This window comes from Nomascus leucogenys, chromosome 3 (genome assembly GCF_006542625.1).
Source record: "Nomascus leucogenys isolate Asia chromosome 3, Asia_NLE_v1, whole genome shotgun sequence".
NCBI lineage: Eukaryota > Metazoa > Chordata > Mammalia > Primates > Hylobatidae > Nomascus > Nomascus leucogenys.
In genome coordinates, this window is record NC_044383.1 from 46,741,443 (window position 1) to 46,764,111 (window position 22,669).

The 22,669-nt window shown below is 37.6% G+C and overlaps 1 protein-coding gene across 5 annotated transcripts in view; it reads right to left on the reverse strand.

Moving 5' to 3' along the window:
* The window catches only part of A1CF (APOBEC1 complementation factor), an 87,081-nt gene that overhangs the window by 26,092 nt on the left and 38,320 nt on the right, over positions 1 to 22,669 (reverse strand). For all 5 annotated transcript variants that reach the window (XM_012505857.2, XM_003255157.3, XM_012505856.2 and 2 more), the window contains 4 exons: positions 18,349 to 18,483; positions 16,214 to 16,344; positions 10,428 to 10,666; positions 2,502 to 2,666 (listed from right to left, as the gene is read on the reverse strand). In XM_012505857.2, the coding sequence (XP_012361311.1) occupies positions 2,502 to 2,666; positions 10,428 to 10,666; positions 16,214 to 16,344; positions 18,349 to 18,483 (670 nt within the window). The remainder of the gene's footprint in view (positions 1 to 2,501; positions 2,667 to 10,427; positions 10,667 to 16,213; positions 16,345 to 18,348; positions 18,484 to 22,669) is intronic.

Below are 22,669 nucleotides of genomic sequence, written 5' to 3' on the forward strand. Positions count from 1 at the left end.
TATTTATTGAGCAATCATTGTACCCCAGGCCCAGAGATTAAATGTCTGAGGATGGAGGAAACAATAAGAGGGGAAAAACTCATGAAATTTATAGTTTAGTGAAGAAAATAGGTATTCATTAAATAATCACATAGATAAGTATACAATTATAATATTGATAAATGTTGTAGGACCATATGGCTTGATTTTCTAATCCAAAGTTAGGAACATAGTTTGAGAGGTCTGCATGGAATTATGAGATGAGCTAAATAAAAGCATTTCTATTTAAAGTTATGGGAAGTCATCTCAAGCACAGGTGCTTTTAAAGAATGTTTTGATCTCTCAGCAGAAACTCGACAAGCCAGAAGAGAGTGGGGGCCAATATTAAACATTTTTAAAGAAAAGAATTTTCAACCCAGAATTTCATATCCAGCCAAACTAAGCTTCATAAGCGAAGGAGAAATAAAATCCTTTACAGACAAGCAAATTCTGAGAGATTTTGTCACCACCAGGCCTGCCCTACAAGACCTCCTGAAGGAAGCACTAAATATGGAAAGGAATAACCAGTACCAGCCACTGGAAAAACATGCCAAATTGTAAAGACCATCCAGGCTAGGAAGAAACTGCTTCAACTAATGAGCAAAATAACCAGCTAACATCAGAATGACAGGATCAAATTCACACATAACAATATTAACCTTAAAGGTAAATGGGCTAAATGCTCCAATTAAAAGATACAGACTGGCAAATTTGATAAAGAGTCAAGACCCATCAGTGTGCTATATTCAGGAAACCCATCTCACCTGCAGAGACACACATAGGCTCAAAATAAATGGATGGAGGAAGATCTACCAAGCAAATGGAAAACAAAAAAAGGCAGGGGTTGCAATCCTAGTCTCTGATAAAACAGACTTTAAACCAACAAAGATCAAAAGAGACAAAGAAGGCCATTACATAATGGTAAAGCGATCAATTCAACAAGAAGAGCTAACTATCCTAAATATATATGCCCCCAATACAGGAGCACCCAGATTCATAAAGCAAGTCCTTAGAGACCTACAAAGAGACTTAGACTCCCACACAATAATAATGGGATATTTTAGCACCCCACTGTCCACATTAGACAGATCAACGAGAAAGAAAGTTAACAAGGATATTCAGGACTTGAACTCAGCTCTGCACCAAGCAGACCTAACGGACATCTACAGAACTCTCCACTCCAAATCAACAGAATATACATTCTTCTCAGCACCACATCACACTTATTCCAAAATTGACCATAGTTGGAAGTAAAGCACTCCTCAGCAAATGTAAAAGAACAGAAATTATAACAAACTGTCTCTCAGACCACAGTGCAATCAAACTAGAACTCAGGATTAAGAAACTCACTCAAAACCACTCAACTACATGGAAACTGAACAACTTGCTCCCGAATGACTACTGGGTACACAATGAAATGAAGGCAGAAATAAAGATGTTCTTTGAAACTGATGAGAACAAAGACATAACATACCAGAATCTCTGGGACACATTTAAAGCAGTGTGTAGAGGGAAATTTATAGCACTAAATGCCCACAAGAGAAAGCAGGAAGGATCTAAAATTGACACCCTAACATCACAATTAAAGGAACTAGAGAAGCAGGAGCAAACAAATTCAAAAGCTAGCAGAAGGCAAGAAATAACTAAGATCAGAGCAGAACTGAATGAGATAGAGACACAAAAATCCTTCAAAAAAAATCAGTGAATTCAGGAGCTGTTTTTTTTTAAAACATCAACAAAATTGATAGACCACTAGCAAGACTAATCATGCTGCTATAAAGACACATGCACACTTATGTTTATTGCGGCACTATTCACAATAGCAAAGACTTGGAACCAACCCAAATGTCCAACAATGATAGACTGGATTAAGAAAATGTGGCACATATACACCATGGAATACTATGCAGCCATAAAAAATGATGAGTTCATGTCCTTTGTAGGGACATGGATGAAACTGGAAACCATCATTCTCAGTAAACTATCGCAAGGACAAAAAACCAAACACCGCATGTTTTCACTCATAGGTGGGAACTGAACAATGAGAACTCATGGACACAGGAAGGGGAACATCACACTCCGGGGACTGTTGTGGGGTGGGGGGAGGGGGGAGGGACAGCATTAGAAGATATACCTAATGCTAAATGATGAGTTAATGGGTGCAGCAAAACAACATGGCACATGGATACATATGTAACAAACCTGCACATTGTGCACATGTACCCTAAAACCTAAAGTATAATAATTAAAAAAAAAGAAGAAAAGAGAGAAGAATCAAATAGACACAATAAAAAATGATAAAGAGGATATCGCCACCGATCCCACAGAAATACAAACTACCATCAGAGAATACTATAAACACCTCTATGCAAATAAACTAGAAAATCTAGAAGAAATGGATAAATTCCTGGACACATACACCCTCCCAAGACTAAACCAGATAAAGAATGTTTTGAAAAACTAATCTTGTATATATGTCCTACCTGGTTTGATATTGTTGAATTCCTTTTCAATCATCTCTTCAGAGGTAGACAGCATAAGATTTCTTACATATAGGATTTTCACTGAAGACATTGTATCTTCATCAACTTCTACTTCTGGCTCTGCCCAGTCTACTGCAATAGGATGTCCCCATAACTGAATTCGTCCTGTTGAAAATGATCACCATTATGATTAATTATGTAGAAATCAGGACAACATCATCTCAATTTATACCAATGGTCTTTTAAATTGACCTGACCCTTGAGGTCTTGAATGCGCAAGAAGACCATTAAAACTAGTGAGTATTGATCTTAAATACTCACATTCCAAATAAATAGAGTAGCTGATTAGAAGGGAGTTCTGTGTGACCGGTGGCTTGTTATAACTATTGATTATAAAGGGAACCAGGACATGGTTTGAGGTTGAACAGAAATGAGGCAGCAGAGCCCACATTTGGCTCTTAGAACGACACTCATTGGGTGAAGGTAGTCACTTAAGGTAAGATAGCAAAAGGGAGAAAGGAAAAGTATGGATTTAGGGCCCAGATATAGAATCTGACTCCACAGAACATTAAGAAGGTTACTAGGAAGAGTATTTACTGCTGCTGGAATCTGTGTTGTTAATTAGGCTAGGTACCACAATTGAGATGCTCAAAAATTGGTGTTTGGGCAAAGGTGGGTGGGGCTCAGGCATCCTTAGTTTGTTCTCTGTCCCTCAGACTTGGTCAAGGCTTAGACCAGCTGTGTTCCCTCTTAATCCTCTTTCAAAACATGAATAAATTGGGAATCTGGAGACATTTTCAAAAAGTACTAATTAAGAAGACAGATGACAAGCAATGGAAGAGTCTATAATGAGAATTTTAACTCTTCTGTAAAGGGTAGTTGTTCTCCATGGCTACATATATTTTTGTATTACTATGAATACATTTTATTGAGTGTCTTGTACTGTGCCACCTGTTTCCCATGTGCCATCTCAGTTCCTTCTCACAGTAACCCTGTGGGGAGGTGAATGACTCCCAATTTTACAGAATGGGAAATGAGCTTTAGAGAGGATAACTTTCCCAGGCCTGTTCTACTTAACCACCTCCCCCTTTTTTGTTGTTGTTTTATTTTGTTTTTTGGTGACTCTGCTCTTATACCCCTACACAGTGCAGATCTTGTTGAAGTGATGAGAGGAGAGTGAGAGTCAACCCAAGTTCTAAATTTGATTGGAAATCTAGTTTGTTTTTTATTTGTTGTTTGGGAATAAACTTTATCCCGTAAGTAACACAAAGCTTGAGAGAACAAAATCAGGAACTCTCAGTATTGGTAAGGGTTTATTTGTTTAATTACTACACATGGGAAGCAATTATTTTCAGTAAGAATGCATCTTTATGTTCCTTGAAAAGCAGTCAGTAAAAGCATCCGTGGCCCTGGCATTCTAAAACCCAAATGAAGAATAGGCATGTCTTAAGAGATAAGTGACCCTGGAGCAGCTGGCTCTTGTTACCCTAGCTGTGACCATCTTGTTCTGTGTTGCATTCCAGGGGATAGTTTTCTTCATTACTCTCTTCCCTTCCCCTTCTACTCTTTACATAGACTTTTTTTGTTTGTATTATTGCAAGATCCCCAAGGCTCCCACGTAACTCTGGTTTTGGTAGCTCAGTGGTTCTCAGCCTTGGCCCCATATTGGGTGAGGTTTAAAAAATAATGAAACCTGGGTTCCACCCAATGATGTACTAGAGCCAGTTCTTATCTACTTGCAAAAATAGATTATTAAATTTTTGCATTTTTCCTTCCCAGCTTTTTAAAGGTATAATTGATTAATCAAAATTGCATCTATTTGTGGTATACAACATGATGTTTTGATACATGTATACATTGTAAAATGATTAAATGAAGCTAATTAACATATCCATCACCTCAATACTTTTTTTTTGGTGGTGATAACATTTAAGATCTCCTCTCTTACCAATTTTCGAGTATACAAATACATTAACTATAGTCATATTATACAATAGATTTCTAGAAATTATTCATTTTAATGGAAACTTTGTATCATTTAGCCAATATCTCTCCACACCTCTGCCCCCAGCCCTGGTAACCACCATTCTTCACTCTGCTTATATGAATTCAACTTTTTGGGTTCCACATATAAGTGAGATTATGCAATATTTGTCTTTCTGTGCCTGGCTTATTTCACTCAATATAATGTCCTCCAGGTTCATCCATGTTGTTGCAAATGACAGAATTTCCTTCTCTGTAAAGACTGACTGATATTCCATTGTAACTAATAAACAAGCTCAGTATAGCCATAAAATACAAAACTAACATACATAAATAAGTAGCCTTTCTATACACTAACAACAAGAAATCAAGAAAACTGAAAAAGAAATTAAGGAAACAATCTCATTTATAATATCATCCCCCCAAAATACTTAGAAATAAATTTAACCAACAAGATGAAAGATCTGTATACTTAAAACTATAAAATATTGATAAAAAATTAAAGAAGAAACAAATAAATGGAAAAATATCCTATCTTCATGGATTGGAGGCATTATTATTGTTAAAAGGTCCACGCTACTCAGAGCAATCTACAGATTCAATGCAGTCTCTATCGAAATTCCAGTAATGTTTTTCACAGAAATAGAAAACACAATTCTAAAATTTGTATGGGGCCACAAAAGACCCTAGCCAAAGAAATCTGAACAAAAATAACAAAGCTGGGGTCATCACACTAACCTGATCTCAAAATACACTGCAAAGCTATAGTAATCGAAATAGTATGATACTGGCATAAAAACAGACATTTAGGCCAATGAAACAAAATAGAGTCCAGAAGTAAATCCACACATTTATGGTCAATTGATCTTTGACAAAGATGCCAAGAACACACAATAGGGAAGGAACAGCCTTTTCAACAAATGGTGTAAGGAAAATTGGATATCCATATGCAGAAGAATGAAATGGGACCCTTGTCTTACAACATACACATAAGCCAAGTTAAAATGGAATAAAGACTTAAATGTAAGACCTGAAACAGTAAAACTACTAGAAAGAAACATAAGGGAAAGTTTCTTGACATTGGTCTGGGCAGTTATTTTTTGGCTATAACCCCCAAAGCACAGACAACAAAAGCAAAAATAGATGAATGGGATTGCATCAAACTAAACTTTCCACACAGGAAAGGAAACAATCAATGGAGTGAAGAGATAACCTAAGGAATGGGAAAAAAATATTTACAAAGCATACATTTGATAAGGAGTTAATATCCCAAATATATAGAGAACTCAAACAATCAATAGTAGGAAAACAAATAACCCAATTAAAAATGGGCAAAAGGCTGGGCGCAGTGGCTCACGCCTGTAATCCCAGCACTTTCGAAGGCCGAGGCTGGCGGATCATCTGAGGTCAGTAGTTCAAGACCAGCCTGACCAACATGGAGAAACCCCATCTCTACTAAAAATACAAAGTTAGCCAGGAGTGGTGGCACATGCCTATAATCCTAGCTACTCGGGAGGCTGAGGCAGGAGAATCACTTGAACCCAGGAGGCAGAGGTTGCAGTGAGCCAAGATCATGCCATTGCACTCTAGCCTGGGCAATAAGAGTGAAACTCTGTCTCAAAAATAAAAAACTGAGCAATGGATTTGAATAGACATATCTCAAAAGAAGAAATATAAATGGCCAATAGGTATATGAAAAAATGCTTAACATCCCTAATCATCAGGCAAATATAAATCAAAACTAAAATGAGTTATCACCTCACACCTGGTAGAATGTCCATTATCAAAAAGATCAAATATAATGTTGGCAAGGATTTGGAGAAATGAGAATACTTGGATACTGTTGATGGGAATGTAAGTTGGTACAGCCATTATGGAAAACAATATGCAGGTTCCTCAAAAAAATAAAAATAGAACTACCATATGATCCCACAATCACCATACTGGGTATATATTCACCCCAAATGAAATCATTATGTTAAAGAGATTCCTGCATTCCCATGTTTATTGAAGCATTATTCATAATTACCATGGTAAGGAATCAACCTAAATGTTCATTGACAGATAAATAGATAAAGAAAGTATCAGAATTTTGTGAGCCAGTTAAAGTCACATTGGTAGCTTGAAATCAGCCACAGTGGGAGTGTTAATACCGTGGAAACTGGCAAATGCTGCAAATGAGGGCTTTTGTTTTTTCCTCTGGGAGCCGGCTGTTAAAGATTTACCAGCTCATTACTGACCTCTGGACTGTCCTTCCCAATTCTGATATAAGTGGGCTGGATGTCACAAGTTTTAAAAGTAGCTTAGTTAATTCTAAAATGCAGCCACAGTTGAGTACTACTGCTCTAAATTTAGTCTTCTCAGCCTAGGACCATGAAGAGCTGCATAAGGCTAAGGGAACAGAAATGAGAGTAAATATAGGAAGCAGTGATTTCCACCAACATCCTTGTGAAGGCCTCTGGTGAAAGTGAGTGTTACAGAGCGATTTGAGAACATGAGCTTGGGGTAAGACAAGTTCAAATGTCAGAACAATGATCCTGGCTAGAAAACATATCCTTTCTAACATCAGTTTCCTTATCCAACCTACTATTGCTGTGAGGTCAAGAAAAGGTGACGCAGATAAGACTTAATAACTTCTAAATTATGATTTAACAATACACTCTCCTCTTGATAATTTTTCCAGTTTTTGTGTATGTATAGTTTTCTCAGAATATGCACTCTTTGAGTGCAATGGTTAGTACTATGTTTTTTTTTATTTTTAGAATCTCTCATGTCATTCAGAAGGGAGCAATATGTGTTCTAGATGCTTAATAAATATTTACTGACTGAGCAGTTCCCAGGTATTCCTATTCACGTGCCATGAAGATGATTACCCAGTATCATTAGCTGATAGATTTAGCTGTGAATCACAAAATTTGACTGAAGAATAGAATCATCAGGAAAACCTAAAACACCGGTTCCCTAACTTTATATTCCAGTGATGCAGATTCAATTGATTAGAGGCTCACGTGGGTACTAACATTGTTTGAAAACATCAGGTAATTCCAATGTGCAGCCTAGGATGGAAAATCATTGATTCAAATCACGGGTTTTCAAACGTGCAGTCCTGGGAGCAGTAGCATCCTGGGAACTTGTAAATGCGAATTAGCTGGCCTGACACCAGACCTACTGAATCAAGAACGCTGGTGGTGGGATCTAGCAATCTGTGCTATAACAAGCCCTCCAGGTGATGCTGATGCAGCCTGACATTGAGAATCACTGCCAGGACTTTTCTTCAGAGCATTCTTAGAACGCCTTTCTAGTTTCTGAGTGGGATGCAGCAACTTTGTTCTGTAAAGAGCTCAATAAAGGTGAGATTTCTCAAGGGGAAACTGCCACTGTTTAGAGAGGAGGTAAGTGGCTGAGGAGCAGTTACATCCCTTTAGACAGCTATTGTCTCTCTGTCTCCAAGTCTGCGTCAATTAAGAAAGAAAAGTTTCTGTTGTCTTCACTTATCATTTTTCTCAACAGTCTCCTTGTTCTTTTAAACTAGGGTTGGCAATTACAGAATTCCTTTGTTGTGGGTGAGTTTGCAATGGGGTAACAGGTAGAGTGATCCAAATGGGTGATAGGTTTTGTTCTGAGATCTCAGAGGTGAAGAAGTTTGCTCTGGCTGGCTTACTCACCACTGTGCCTCATCTTGTTAGTTTGCTGCTGAGTTAGTTGCTGACTAAAATCCAGCTGAATGAAATCCACCTGAGACCAGCTCAAAGGGCCATAGGTAAGAGGGTTGCATTGGATCATGGTGAATATGAGTAGTGGATGGGGAGGGGAGGCAGCCTCCCTGTGGTGTATCCTGGACAGAGAATCCACAAGGAAAAGTCAGGACTGTGGGTGGAAGCTTAATGAAGTGCTTGAGGATTTCTGAAGCTTATGTGATAGGACCTGGCTAGCTAGTCTGCTTGACTTACATAAAGGAGTTCCTTCGGCGGGCCAATGTGCCGTTCTCTTTGAAGAGATAGGGAAGCTTTCAGGAGGTGGAGCTTCTCCGGGATTACTGGATTGTCTTGACCCTGGAAACTGTCTTTCACTTGTTTTGGACCCTCTTTCACTGTCCTATTCCCCCACACCCCAAATTACTTCACATATCTGTTTTTACAGATAATGAATGGCTTCCTGCATTGAGGGAGGAAAGTGATTAATTTGGGCTGGAATACTGGAGGCAGGTTTCTCAAGAAGGTGCTGGCTGAGCTGGGGTAAATGTCACAAGTGAAGGAGGGGCAGGTATTCCTAGTAGAGGATATAGCATTAGGAACAAACGAGACAGACATAGCATGGAAGTGTCTAGGTCACTGAGGTGTCTGTCCTGATAGAAGGAACAGTTTTTACTGGGAAATAGAAGGTAGCAAATATGGTCATAAAAGACCAGGAAATGAATAAAAGGTCTTGAATAATGAAATCACATATTTAATTCTTATACACAGCAAGGAGTTATGAATATTTTTGATCTGGCCAGTTAGTGACAGACATCATTCAGCCTATAGATAGAGATTGAATTCCTGAGATTGAATTCCTACTATTTGCAAGAAGGTGTTGAAAGGATAATAGGATATTTTGGAAATATTAATCTGGTGGTAATGTTCAGGATGGAGAAGTCGGAGGGTGGGACACCTGGAAGAGAAAGCAGAGTTGGGAGAATAATTAGATCTTGAAAAAAATTACATAAGGTTTAGAATATGTGTGTTTAGACCTCAGTGGTGGCCTGAGAACAGGATGGATACAAAAGACTTTTCAATGGTAGAGTTGTTGATGTTGAAGAAGAAAGAAGAATTGAAGCAGATAGCAAAATATTACATCCAGGTCACCAAAAGGTATGCCCCCATGAGGAGTCTTAGTGAGTCTATCTATGGACCTGTGATTTAGATGACTTGACCAGATGCTGGCTAGTGAAGAGGGAAGAAGTTGTGAATGAAAGATTCAACATTAAAAATACCTACTTCTCTAAAAGATTCAGCAACCTTTGGGACTGTCTCATTTTTCTTCCCTTTAAGTTGCCTTCATGAAGATCTTATTGAAAGATCTTCCCCAAGCCAGAAGCTGTCTCCTAGTTTTGAAGATATTTAGGGGGCTGATCTAGTATTGGCTTGTTTTGAAGAGTGTTTACAAAGGCAACATAAATGTAGACATCTTTGTTGTGGTTGTTTTGTTTTGAATTCTGGTGGCTGTCCCATAATTTTCATGAGAAAAGTTCATTCCAGTGTGTCCAGTCTGTCATTTTTGAAATCCTCTTATTTTAGTATTCATTTAAAAACCTGTCTAAGTTGTAGTGAATGTTTTAGAATGAGCCAAGAACTGTAAAAAATTTTCCTAAGTTGATCTGACTGAGGCAGTGTTGGGGTGGATAGAGAATTTGATAGTTATTCACCAAATGGGATCTATCCTGTGGTTGTAATAACTAACAAATAAAGGTGCCTTTCTAAGGAGAGCTTTTATCTCTCTTCTCTCAAATTAGACAGAAATTATTAGACAACAGGGAGTCGTAATGAAAGTATGTCACCTAGTTGTCATTGGAATAATGTATCACTTGAGATTATTTCTACACTGTAATGAAGAATATACCCTAATTCTAATAAGCCTGATAACAAAATCTATACACAAAAGTAACTGTGATTTATATACTTAATTTTAAGAAGACTCTTTATTCATCAGAGGATTGCTCTCACTTAAAGTTCTGGGTTTCTTTAGTGCATGTAAATTAGCCTCAATGCACAGAATGAATATTTTTCAAAACTGAGTCTGTGAAAACTTCAGGGAATGGAATCAACTGTGAGATAGTGAAGAAGGATAAAAAATTTAAAATACAGCATAATGAAAGATAGCCAAAAAATTAAAAATGCTTATTTTATTTGTGGAGGCAGGCAGGATAGGCAGAGAAGTCTCATCTTTGAGGAGGGGATTGCTAACCTGGTAGCAGTTTTCTCCTCGCCATGGCAGCCGCTCGATGACTCTCATACTCCACAAAGGCAAAGCCTCGGTTTTTGGTTTTATCTGCAGCACTTGGGTAGACGATGACATCGACAACACCTTCAGTAACCTTTTTCATCTCCGATAAGATTTCTTCTCTCTTTTTGGTTTTTGGGATGCCCCCAACAAATAATCGGCAGTTGTCCACGCTGGCACAAACCCCTAAGAGGCGCCCATTTCTGCAAAAAGAGCAGGGATTTTGATTGATGAGAATCCTTGTAGGATTCAGGTTGAAAATGTATGGCTCTGGGTCAAATGTTGCCTGAAGATGTGGGATGTTTGTATTCATAGTGTTGAAACCATTTTTGGAGAGTTGTGGCTTCTTTTGCAAGATTATTAGATGTGTCAACATGTGCTCTACATTTTCAAAGAAAAAAGTTATCTGAAGCTGAGTAGCATTTGCTTTCTTTTTATTTTATTTTACTTTAAGTTCTAGGGTACATGTGCACAATGTGCAGGTTTGTTACATATGTATCCATGTGCCATGTTGGTGTGCTGCACCCATTAACTCGTCATTTACATTAGGTGTATCTCCTAATGCTATCCCTCCCCCATCCCCCCACCTCACGACAGGCCCCGGTGTGTGATGTTCCCCTTCCTGTGTCCAAGTGTTCTCATTGTTCAATTCCCACCTATGAGTGAGAATATGTGGTGTTTGGTTTTTTGTTCTTGCGATAGTTTGCTGAGAATGATGGTTCCTAGTTTCATCCATGTCCCTACAAAGGACATGAACTCATCCTTTTTCATGGCTGCATAGCATCTGCTTTCTTTAGGCTAGATGTGGACTCAAGAGTTGTCAATCCTCACCGCTCCCTGAAGCATCCCCAACACTGAGGCCCCAACACCTAACCCAGGGTACTGAAGCCACCTGCCTAGGCCTGCAGTCACTTGAGTTTGCAACACCTGACATTCCTTTTCTTTTGCAGCCAAAGAGAAAAGCTGTTCTGATGTGATCTCTGTTAAAAACAGTCTCTTATACTTGAACGCATTTTCACATATGATCTTATCTGGCCCACACAAAAAGACTGTGAGATGGGCAGAGTAGATGTTATTTCCATTTACAGATGAACTTGAAACTCCAAGAAATTAAAAGACTTGCTTAAAATGTTATAAATTTTAAAGAATGAAAGCTAGCTGTGGGATCTCAGTTCCTGTTTCTTCCACTGTACAGAGTTGCTTCTTAGCAAGTCGAGGTATGTACACCTTTACTGGCAGAGTATACATTGATTAAACTGTTCTGGAGAACATTTGGCAAAATGTATCAAAAGTCTTAAGTGTGCACAACCTTTGACCAAATAAAGTATCTTCTGGGAATATGTCCCTGGAAAATAAAAATGAGCCCTAGAATTTATGTTTAAGGATATTTATTACTGCGCTTTAAAATCTCCCCCAAATTGGAAATGAGCAAAATACCTCACGGTAAAGAACTGGTTTAGTGTCTCTCAACTGAGATGTTACTGGCTTTGGATTGGACATTTTCTCATTGCATACTATAGCACATTTATCATCTCTAATTCTTGCCTACTACATGCCAATAGTGACCAATCTGATCTTTCAAAAATGCCTGCCCACCTTTCTAAATGCCCCCTTGGGTGGACAGTACTGCTCCTGATTGAGAATCACTGGTAAACAAAAGATAGGCATTCATACCATTGCATGCTCTGCAGTCGTTAAAAAGAGTAACGTAGAAGAATATATATTGGTTTAAAAAAACAGTTCACAATTGGCTGCTAGGCTTTAAAAGGCTATAAAATAAGTATATGTGAAGGCCATTTTCATTAAAAATGTATAGAAAAATCTGGAAAGACAATAAAATATCAACATAGTGGTTATTTTGGGGCAATGGAGTTGCGGAGAAATGGTTTTAACTTTTATTACTTTATGCTTTTTGATGTTTTCCATGTGTTACATATTAGGCTGTATGACTTTTGTAATAACACTAGGTTATTAAAAATGGGTAAAGTATGCTTAGCAGAAACGACCCATTTGCCATGAATAAAAGCTCTCAGCCCGGTGAGTGGGTGATTGGTCTGATATCCATGGAACGAATGGCTCTTGATTGTGTGGCAGGTTTTCTGACCAGGGTTAGGCCACTGTCCTAGCTGTCTCCTATGCTTTGCTGAAGAACCAAGGACCGTGTGTCAGATCTGTGACAGGTCCATCTCAGTCTAGTAAGAATTGTGCCAGGAGTGTGGTTCTCAAGGGGAGGGAAAGGTTGAAAAAATAATCTTCCAAGTTTTTTTTTTAACTTCACTTTAAAAAGAAAACACCAAAACCTTATTTTCCACAATATTAATGTACTTAGAAATTATATTATTTTTGATAGTTAGGGGGCTGGACACATGTCAGTTACCAGCAGGGGGAGCCTAGAATTCCATATTTTATTTTTAAACGGTTGTGGTTTGTCAGGCACCTTTCCCGGAATTATTTGGAGATAAAGAGCCATCTCCTCTCAAAAGCTGAGGCCACAACTTTAATGTCTCTAGAAGCCAGACATTTAGATGATGATCAGTGAATATTTGATGAAGTAGAAGCTGATATAATGATATGTGGGTGAGAAATGGTGGATAAAAGCAAATTGAGGGTTTCTTCTCTGCAACAAAAGTTCTCTCCCTGGCAGGACTGACCCAAGGCAGAGTGGAAGTAGGTGAGGTTGTCTATGGGGTGCTTATTCTGGCTTGTCTTATTCCATTTATTCTACCCCCTAATTTTTAAGGCAACATTCTGCCTTTACCTTGCTTCTGGCATCCAACCTGTTATTTGACTGGAATCTTGGCCAGTAATTTTCTCTTCCTAATTTCTGTCATATTTTTCCTTTTCCTTTCCCTTTCCTTTCTCCTCCTCCATCATCACCACCGTAACCTTCTGCAAACATTCATAGAGCACCTAGAATGTGTCAACACTGAGATGTATGTACATTATCTCATTTATTTTTCAAAACACCTCATGAGGTAGGTGTATTCTTATCTCTATTTTACAGACAAAGACACTAAAATTAACAGAGGATACTGTTAATTATCAGTGGCCGTGGCGGATTGATTGTATTCATTATTCATATCCTATCTGCTGTCCAAAAGTATTACAGGCCTTATTGGGTAACAATGTGTTAAGTAGGTACAGCAAATCCACTTGATTCTCTACATAGCCAATTCCATATCTATCTCAACTCAAATACCATTTTGGGAATAACCTTTACTGTCATGATGTTCAGGTTCCATGAAAGACCAAGGAATGGGGGAACCTTCCAATTCCAGAAATCATAAAACTGTAATGTAGCATTTTGTAGCCCTTTCAAAGCACTTTAGTATATATTCTTTCATATGGCAAATGCTCAGAACATCTCCATGTTCAGGTGCCAATGATAAAAGTGATGCTCAAAGAGGTTAAAGCATTTGTCCAAAGGAACCTGGGCTGGACCCCAGGTCTCCTGACTCCTACTGCAAACAATCCTCCACATACTACACAAAGATCTTGAGCACCTGTGGGAGGGGAGCCTCCTTTATGTTTTCTCTCAGACTCTCTTCTAGAATCCAGCCTTGGAACTGAATGGTTAGACTACAAGTAGTTGCCAAATCCAACTGATCTTCCTGTGGCTAAGGAGTTGTTTGTTTTTTGAGATGGAGTTTCGCTCTTGTTGCCCAGGCTGGGGTGCAGTGGCGTGATCTCGGCTCACTGCAACCTCCACCCTGCCAAGTTCAAGCAATTCTCCTGCCTCAGCCTCCCGAGTAGCTGGGACTACAGGCATGCGCCACCATGCCTTGCTAATTTTGTATTTTTAGTAGAGATGGGGTTTCTCCATGTTGGTCAGGCTGGTCTCAAACTCCCAACCTCAGGTGATTTGCCTGCCTCAGCCTCCCAGAGTGCTAGGATTACAGGCATGAGTCACTATGCCCAGACCAGGAGTTTTTAATATAATGAGCCAGTAGTTAATTGATTTCCAGACTGTAAGGATAATGTATGACTTCTTTTGGTCCTATAGAAAGTGAGAGAAAAATAATTGTGGTAAATCTGCTCTTTCTACATTCATCAAATTTAAGATCTACCCATTTTAAGATGCAGTTCTGCTTCAGAAAGGGATTAGATGTAAAAAAATACCTACATCTAGAATTGATGAACTGTGCTAAAATATATATATATATTTTTTTCATTTGTCAACTTATTACTGTGTTCCAAACACTGGGTTAAGCGCTGTAAAGTTTTTATAGTATCCTTGCAATAAACCTATGAAATAGATGGTATCCCCATTTTATAGATGAGGAAATTGAGGCTTAGAATGGTGAAGTTACTTGGTGGCACTCAGATGAAGCATGGCTGACTCCAAAACTATTGCTCTTTAACTGCGGCACTAATCTTCCTCTCACATGGCTCAGGGCTTCCTTTAAGAAAGAATTTATGACAGTTCTCTCTCCAAGTGAAGGTTTTAGAAATCAGACAATTTCATGATGTCAGTTTTATTTCCAGTTTATCAAAACTGGTTATTGGTTGCACAAAGTCAATTACATGGGACTCTCCTCTCGTCCCATGGTCTTAATTGCTATCTATATTTAGCTGACCCCCAAATTTATATTCCAACTGTGACCTGTCTCCTGACTCTACTACGATGCAGACAGTCCCCTTCTCAACACCTCCCCTGGGATGTTCAATGTGCATCTCAAATGTAAAGTGCCCCAAAGAGTCCTTCCTGTGCTATTCTTCCAGTCTTTTCCATTGCAACGGCACTAACAAGTTCACAGATACTTGGACCAAAATCCTAGGTTCCCTCCCTGAATTCTGAATTCTCTCACAGTCTAAATCCAACATCTAGCCAGGTTTGTGTATGTCCCAGATCTCACCCTTTCTTATCTTGTCCACCACAGACCCCCTCATCCAACTACTACCATCTCTTGTCCAGATCTAGACAACTGCAGCAGCCTTCTGACTGGTGTCCTCTTTCAAACCTCACCTGCCATAGTACATTCTCAACCAAACAGCAGAGGAATGTTTAAAAAACTATAAATGTAATCAAAACTCTTTCCTCCCTTCTATTAGAAGAAAATTCAAATTCTTCACCACAGAGACTTCTGTACTTCATCTACACTTCCTCACAGAGTACACAGCTCTCCAACTGTATTGCTTTCAGTCCTCCTCTCTTTACCCCCTCTGGCCACATGGGCTTGCTTTCTGCCCCTCAAACATATCACGCTTGTTTTCACTTTGGGAACTTTACACTTGATGTTCTCTCCTTTCCTGAAATAACCTTCCCAAGGTCTGACTGTCATGACTGGCTCTTTTCATTCAAGTCTCAGATTAAGTTTCACTCTGCCAGAGAGTATTTTCTTAAATACACCAAATTAGAGTAGCCACCTTCTCACACAACTTTATCCCATCCCTGGTTTGATTTTTTTCATACTATTTTGACTGATCTTATATATTTGCTGTGCGAGTAGGAAATTATACCTTGATATATTCCCAATATTTTGAACAGTGCCCAATATATATTTATGAAACAGGCAAATTATTAAGTTTTATTTCTTTGAACACTCATAGAACTTAGTTTGGTACTTCATATAGTATTGATATTAATAAATATTTAATCAAATTTATTTTTGCCAAGGAAAAATACAAATCTATTTCATTTCTGGCTTGGCTTTTTTTTTTGGCATATACCATATTAGATAAACTTGATAGAAAAACAGATACAGGTGCATTGTCTGTTTCACTTTTAATCTAGAAGAGGCAGAGCTTACCTAATTTCATAATTATTAAGTTGCTTGATTGCATTCTTGGCTTCCAGTTTATTTGAAAATGTTACAAATGCATATCCTCTATTGTTGCCATTAAAATCCATCATCATTCTCATTTCATAAATTTTACCGATCTGCAAGTAATAGAAATAGAAAATTTATATGTTTGTACTTCTGAATGTGTGTGTGCGTGTGTGCTGACACACACACGTACACATACACACACACACACACACACACACACACACACTGTTTTCTGAAGTTTGCCTCCTGCCAGTACTATTTGGCATTTGCATCCCATGTGGAATGGTTTGCATATTTTCATGTGGATTCAGATCAGTTATCTGATTCATGAGAGAAGTTAAGTTAAATAAAATGTGTACAAGTGACATTTCAGCCTGATTGAACAGAATGTGTTTTTGGTAGAGCAAATGACCTTTCATCACATAATTATCTGGAACATCTTAGAGACATGAAAACACATTTTATCATAAGTACAGTTTCTTACACCTGTAATTCCAGCATTTTGGGAGGTGGATTGCTTAACCCTGGGAATTTGAAACCAGTTTGGGCAAGATGGTGACACCCTGAGTCTACAAAAAATACAAAAATTAGCTGAGCGTGGTGGCACATGCTTGTAGTCCCAGCTACTTAGAAGGCGGAGGTGGGAGAATTGCTTGAGCCCAGGCAATGGAGGCTGTAATGAGCCATAATTGTGCCACTGCACTCCAGCCTGGAAAACAGAGCAAGACACTGTCTCAAAAAAAAGTGCAGTTTTTTTATGTATATGTCCATTTCCTCTAAATTGTCCTCTGAAATCTCCATATTAATTTCCAGTTGGTTCTATCCCATCATTGATGTTTAAAGCAAAATCCAAGAATGCTCATTTGCCAAACTAACTTCTTAGTGGTCTTTTTCCTCAGCCATGACATCAAAATGGACACAGATACGTTTAAGGGGATGATCTGGGAGGCTTATCATTTTCTCTGTCTGCTGGCTGAATGCAAATGCTAGCCTAAATGCTGCTAACTCAGGGCCAGGGCCTCCAGAGCAGGAGAACACTCTCTTCCCCTGGCTATAGTGACTCTACTTGCCCATATAATACTCCCTTCTACCCCCACAACTGTCCTGCAGCAATCTAGACTGAGCAATTTACTATCACTGGCTGCTGTAAGAAGGGTTGCCCAAATAAATATGATGGGGCACGTCTGGAGAGAAGTGCCATTAAGCACATGCCATTTGTGGTTGGTCACTTCTCAGCTCAGCCTTACCCTACCCCACCCTCATGTGTTCAGTAATGAACACCTATTTCTTCTGGGCTCATTAGGAAATAGTTTGAACGTGTTCCATCTCTAAGTTTCAGGTGTTTCTTGATGCCCATTTTCGGGTTCAGTATATAAGATTCTTACAGAATTAAGTCCTCATCATTTGTCCTCGTGCCAAGAGGGACTGTATGTGTAAATTTAGGTGCAGTTCTGAATCTGAGACTGTTAACATACACACACAAAATTGATTTGGGCATTTAGGCAGAGAGCTAAATTCTCATATTTACTAAATTTTTCAGGAATGTGCTTGTTTCTAAAAACTACTTGGTAAATTATTAAAAATAAAATTTAATTTTGTATTCTTCCTTTAATTGAAAAGCCATGTTCTTAATCTTCTTGATGCATTTAGGTAGACAAAAAATTCAGACCTGGAGATTTCATTCTGGATTATAGATACATGTTGAGCCATGTCAAGCATATATATTCTTTTAAAATGAAAATGTTGTACTTTATAAAACCATATGAAAATTTCAAGTTGGAGCAATATCTAATTTTAGACAGGTTATTGTAGGGTTATTTTTGATGGATAGTTCGTAGTTAGATGGCATGACAGTGGAAAGATTGGGGAACAAGATATAGATTTGAAAGTCATTAGAAATTGTAGCAATTCAAGCTGTCAGTAACAGGACAAGAGCTAGGTCAAGGCAGTGATTATAAAGAGATAATCACTAGAAACTTTGTCCGTAATTGAGGAATGGTAATTGGAATGGAAAACAGCCACTGACCAAGAAGGCTGAGAATGAAAGCAAAGTGAAGAGAATAGTATTTTTCCCTTGAAAGATAAGAAAAATTAAATATTAAATTTGGACTCACTTTTTCACATAATGGTATAAGCTCATCCTCAAAAAGGTCTCGGGGAAGTTTTCCAATAAAAATTTCACAGCCCCTTTCAGGGGGTGCAGCATCCCAGCCAGGTGGAGGGCCACCATATTTTCTTTGTCCATTTTCCTGCAAATCCAGGGCAGGTGTGAAGGAGAGGAGAAAATGATCAAGACTTTAATTCAATTTCCTTGAGTATCTTTCAAAATAATTTCACATTAATGAATGTATTTATCATTGACAAGTAATAATAGTGGACTGGTTAAAGGAGAAAAATTAAAGCTTTTTATGTGGATTATAATACCACACTCTGTGCTTCAGCAGCTTGCTTGAGATAAACATTGTGAAAACTTGTAAACTGCTAGGCAAATATGTTTTTTTTTAAATTTCATTGAGTAAGAACACTTAAGAGATCTATCTTCTTACCACATTAAAGAGTAAATAGATCAGGGTAATTAGTATATCCATCATCTCAAACAGTTATCATTTCTTTGTGTTGGGAACACAAGGAATAGCCTTCTTCTAGCTATTTACAACTACATATTAATAATATATTATTGTTAACCGTAGTCATCCTGCAGTGCTATAGAACAATAGAACTTACTCTGGCTGAGGCAGAAGGATCCCTTGAGCCCAAGAGTTCATTACTAAGTTCTACAACTAATATTTTAAGAAGTTTTATGCTATGAAATGATACAAGTTGTGGAAAAAACACAGGGACATGTAAAGTAAAAAGAAAAATTCTCCAATGTATCACTGTACCCATCCTTAGAAGTAGTTACTGTCAAAAATTTCATAGGCCTTTTCAAATATTTTTCTATGTATATTTTTAAAAGACATATGTTAGTTGTTTAAATACACTGCTTTGTATGACTGTTGTTTAAAATTGAAGTAAAGAAGCTTGTAGTGTCCCTGTTAAATCTTCATATACACCAACTTGAGTCTTTCTCAATTATTTTATAAGTGTTAGCACAAAGGATCTTTGGATCACAGTATTTAATTGATATCTGTGGTGTCTGTGGGTCGTGATCACACATTATTTCTAATAATTCATACCACGTTTTTTAAAAATAATAATTTAAAAAGATATCATATGAGTCTTCTACTTTGCCTGGATTACTTTTTTTGTTTCAAACAACTGAGTATTTTTAAAATCTAATTGAATGTTTAAATTTTTGCCTAGAGAGTTCCTGTACTTTTTTCTTACCCTAATATTCTTGTCCAGTAGTAAAACTTTGATATCACTGAGAAATCTGAGAAATTGAAATACTTATGCTTACAGAAAAAAACCCAAAAACCTTGGTAATTTAGTGGTTTATATCTCAACCAACAATTATCTTAAAAATGTGCGATTGACATTTTCAGAGACATTAATGACTTTTATTTATTTACCTCTTTTCCAGCAAACACCTATATAGCACTTACTATATGTCAGATACTGCTCTATCATTACTTAATGTCATGGGCTAAGGACTGTTATTATCCCATTTACATAAGGTACCAAAGCCCAGATAAATTAATTTGCCAAGGTCACATGGTTGGGAAGTGGAAAAGCCAGAATTTGAACTCAGGCGTCAAAGTTCATCAGCTTAATTTCTGAATTTTGCTCCTTTGATATATGGAAGCCACTTATAACAGATACATACATTAAAATATTCCTTATTGGTCCGGCATGGTGGCTTATGCCTGTAATCCCAGCACTTTGGGAGGCTGAGGTGGGTGGATGGCTTGAGTCTAGGAGTTCGAGACCAGCCTGGCCAACATGGTGAAACCCCATCTCTACTAAAAATAGAAAAATTAGCTGGACATGGTGGCACATGCCTGTAATTCCAGCTACTTGGGAGTCTGAGGCATGAGAATCACTTGAACCCAGGAAGTAGAGGTTGCAGTGAGCTGAGATGGTGTCACTGCACTCCAGCCTGGGTGACAGAGCAAGACTCTGTCTCAAAAAAAAAAAAAAAAAAAAAAACCTCCTTATTTATGAAAAAAATGTATCATGCCATTAAATAGCAAATTCACTACTGCAATTTCAAATCCTTTCAATTTCCAATCATTTTATTACATAAAATATTTGGAAGAACATATCTCATATTTCTAACCCCAAAATCCAAAATTCAAAACTTTTCAGTGCCAACATGATGCCACAAGTAGAAAAGTCCACACCTGACCTCATGTGATGGGTACACAAAATCATTAAAAGCATTGTATAAAATTACCTTCAAGCTATGTGTATAAGGTATATATGAATTATAAATGTATTCTATGTTTATACTTTGGGTCCCAACTCCAAGATACCTTTATTATGTATATGCAAAAATTCTAAAATTAAAAATGTCTGAAATCCAAAATACTTCTGGTCCTAGCATTTTGGATAAAAGATACTCAACCTGAATTGCCAAATTACCATCCTTCTCCCTGGGCAAACTCTTTCCATTTTGGTGATAATGATTCTTCTGAGCCCATTTTTATGTATCTTTGATGTCTATAACATTCAACAGATTATAAGTTTACTATACATTGGGTGGTATTTTTACCCTTCAAGTTGAGGAAACCAAACTTTAATCCCATAATAGTAAAATGGTAATTCCAGAAATTCTGCTTTGAAAAGCTTTGATAGTTTGAAAATAAATAGGCAACCAGCAGATTGACCTTTTTAAATATATCTTCAACTTTCTTGATTGCTATAATCGCTAAAAATGCCATCCAACTATTTATGCATGTGATGCATATAGGAAGATTTACCTGCTTACAATCTGAAATAACCGGGCAAGAAAGCGTATTAATTGTCTTTCTTTGTTTTTTAAAAACACTTGAAAAAAAATCCAAAGAATGTTTTTTTGAGACTGTAGAGTCTGACCAGTTCAGGGATGCCCTGTAGTTCACTCAGTGGGGGAGATTTGCTCTGTGAGCCACCCACTGGTCTTGGAATGTACCAGTAATGGAAGTTCAGATCAATTTAAGACAGGCACTGGGCATTAGTCATGGGGTTAGAATAGCTGTCCATTACTCAGAAAGGACAGTTGGGCTCTGGGTTGCTAATATGTCAGGTACTATTTTCATAGTTGAGGAGTTTAAAATAGATAAAGCCCAGTTATAACTGCTCTTTTCTCTCCTAGCTGATGTCTTCCTCAAGGAAAGCATTCTCCCCAGCAGCACAAATGTATTAATAGTTCAGACTAAAAAAATATAGATTTTTGTTTTTCATGAGAGAATGTTTATTAAACTCTAGAAACTTTTATTTTTCTGATCAAAGACTTACAAACCGTTGTCTCTCTAGAATCATATACAAATAGGTGGAAAGTCTTCACCTATGTAAATTAACAATTGAGGACACAATTCTAACTATAAATCCAGTGGCTTTAAGTTACATATTGGATGCTGAGCCTACCCGGTTACTCAGTTTATATGTCAAGAATACTTGGAAATTTCCTCCTATCACAGATATTTCAAGTCCTTCATGATGAAGCCATTGAGTCTTCAAGATATTTTGTCTACCATCTTCTTGACCTTGGATAAAAACCACAAAACCTTCCTCAATAAGTCATTCTAAGCAATAAGTCTTAGCATGAAGATTGAATGAACTGAGTTAGTTCTGGCCACTGAGCGTTTGAACTTGTTGTATACCTAGGGAATCTGGGCAAAATTGCCTTCTCCTATAGAACTTAAAAATGACAGATACTTGATTTTTCTAGCCTTCCTTGCAGCCGGGGCCATCATGGTTATTGGAAAATCATGGTTTCCTTTACTAAACCGTGGACAATCATGGTTTCCTTTACTAAAATTGAGTTCTGATGCAAAAGTCACAAATGGTGCAAACTTTAATGTTGAGCATTCTGTGATGGCAGATAACATTTCCTTATCACGACAAATATGTAATGTGGTTTGGGGTTTTGTTCTTAAAAGCTTACCCTTGAATTGGATTCTCCACATCTAAAGTTTCTGTGAACGAGTACCCTTTTAATAAACTCTTTTATACTTAGCCGGTCAGAGTTAACTTCTGTTACTTGCACATGATAGTAATGACAGCAAAAACAACAACTATCTCCGATTGAATTAGGTATTTTGCTGAGTGATTTACATTCATTTAATCTTCTCAACAAATCTATGAGGATGCTACTACTATTAATTTCATTTTATAGGCAAGGAATCCGAGGCATAAAATATGTCCAAATTCATACAAGCAGTAAACAGCAGAGACAAAATATGAAGACGCTTGTAGTTCCATTATCTTTCTTTCATTTTTACATTAACACAATATACTAATTTTATAGATGAGGAAACTAAGTCCAGAGATACATAACTTGTCTAATATCAC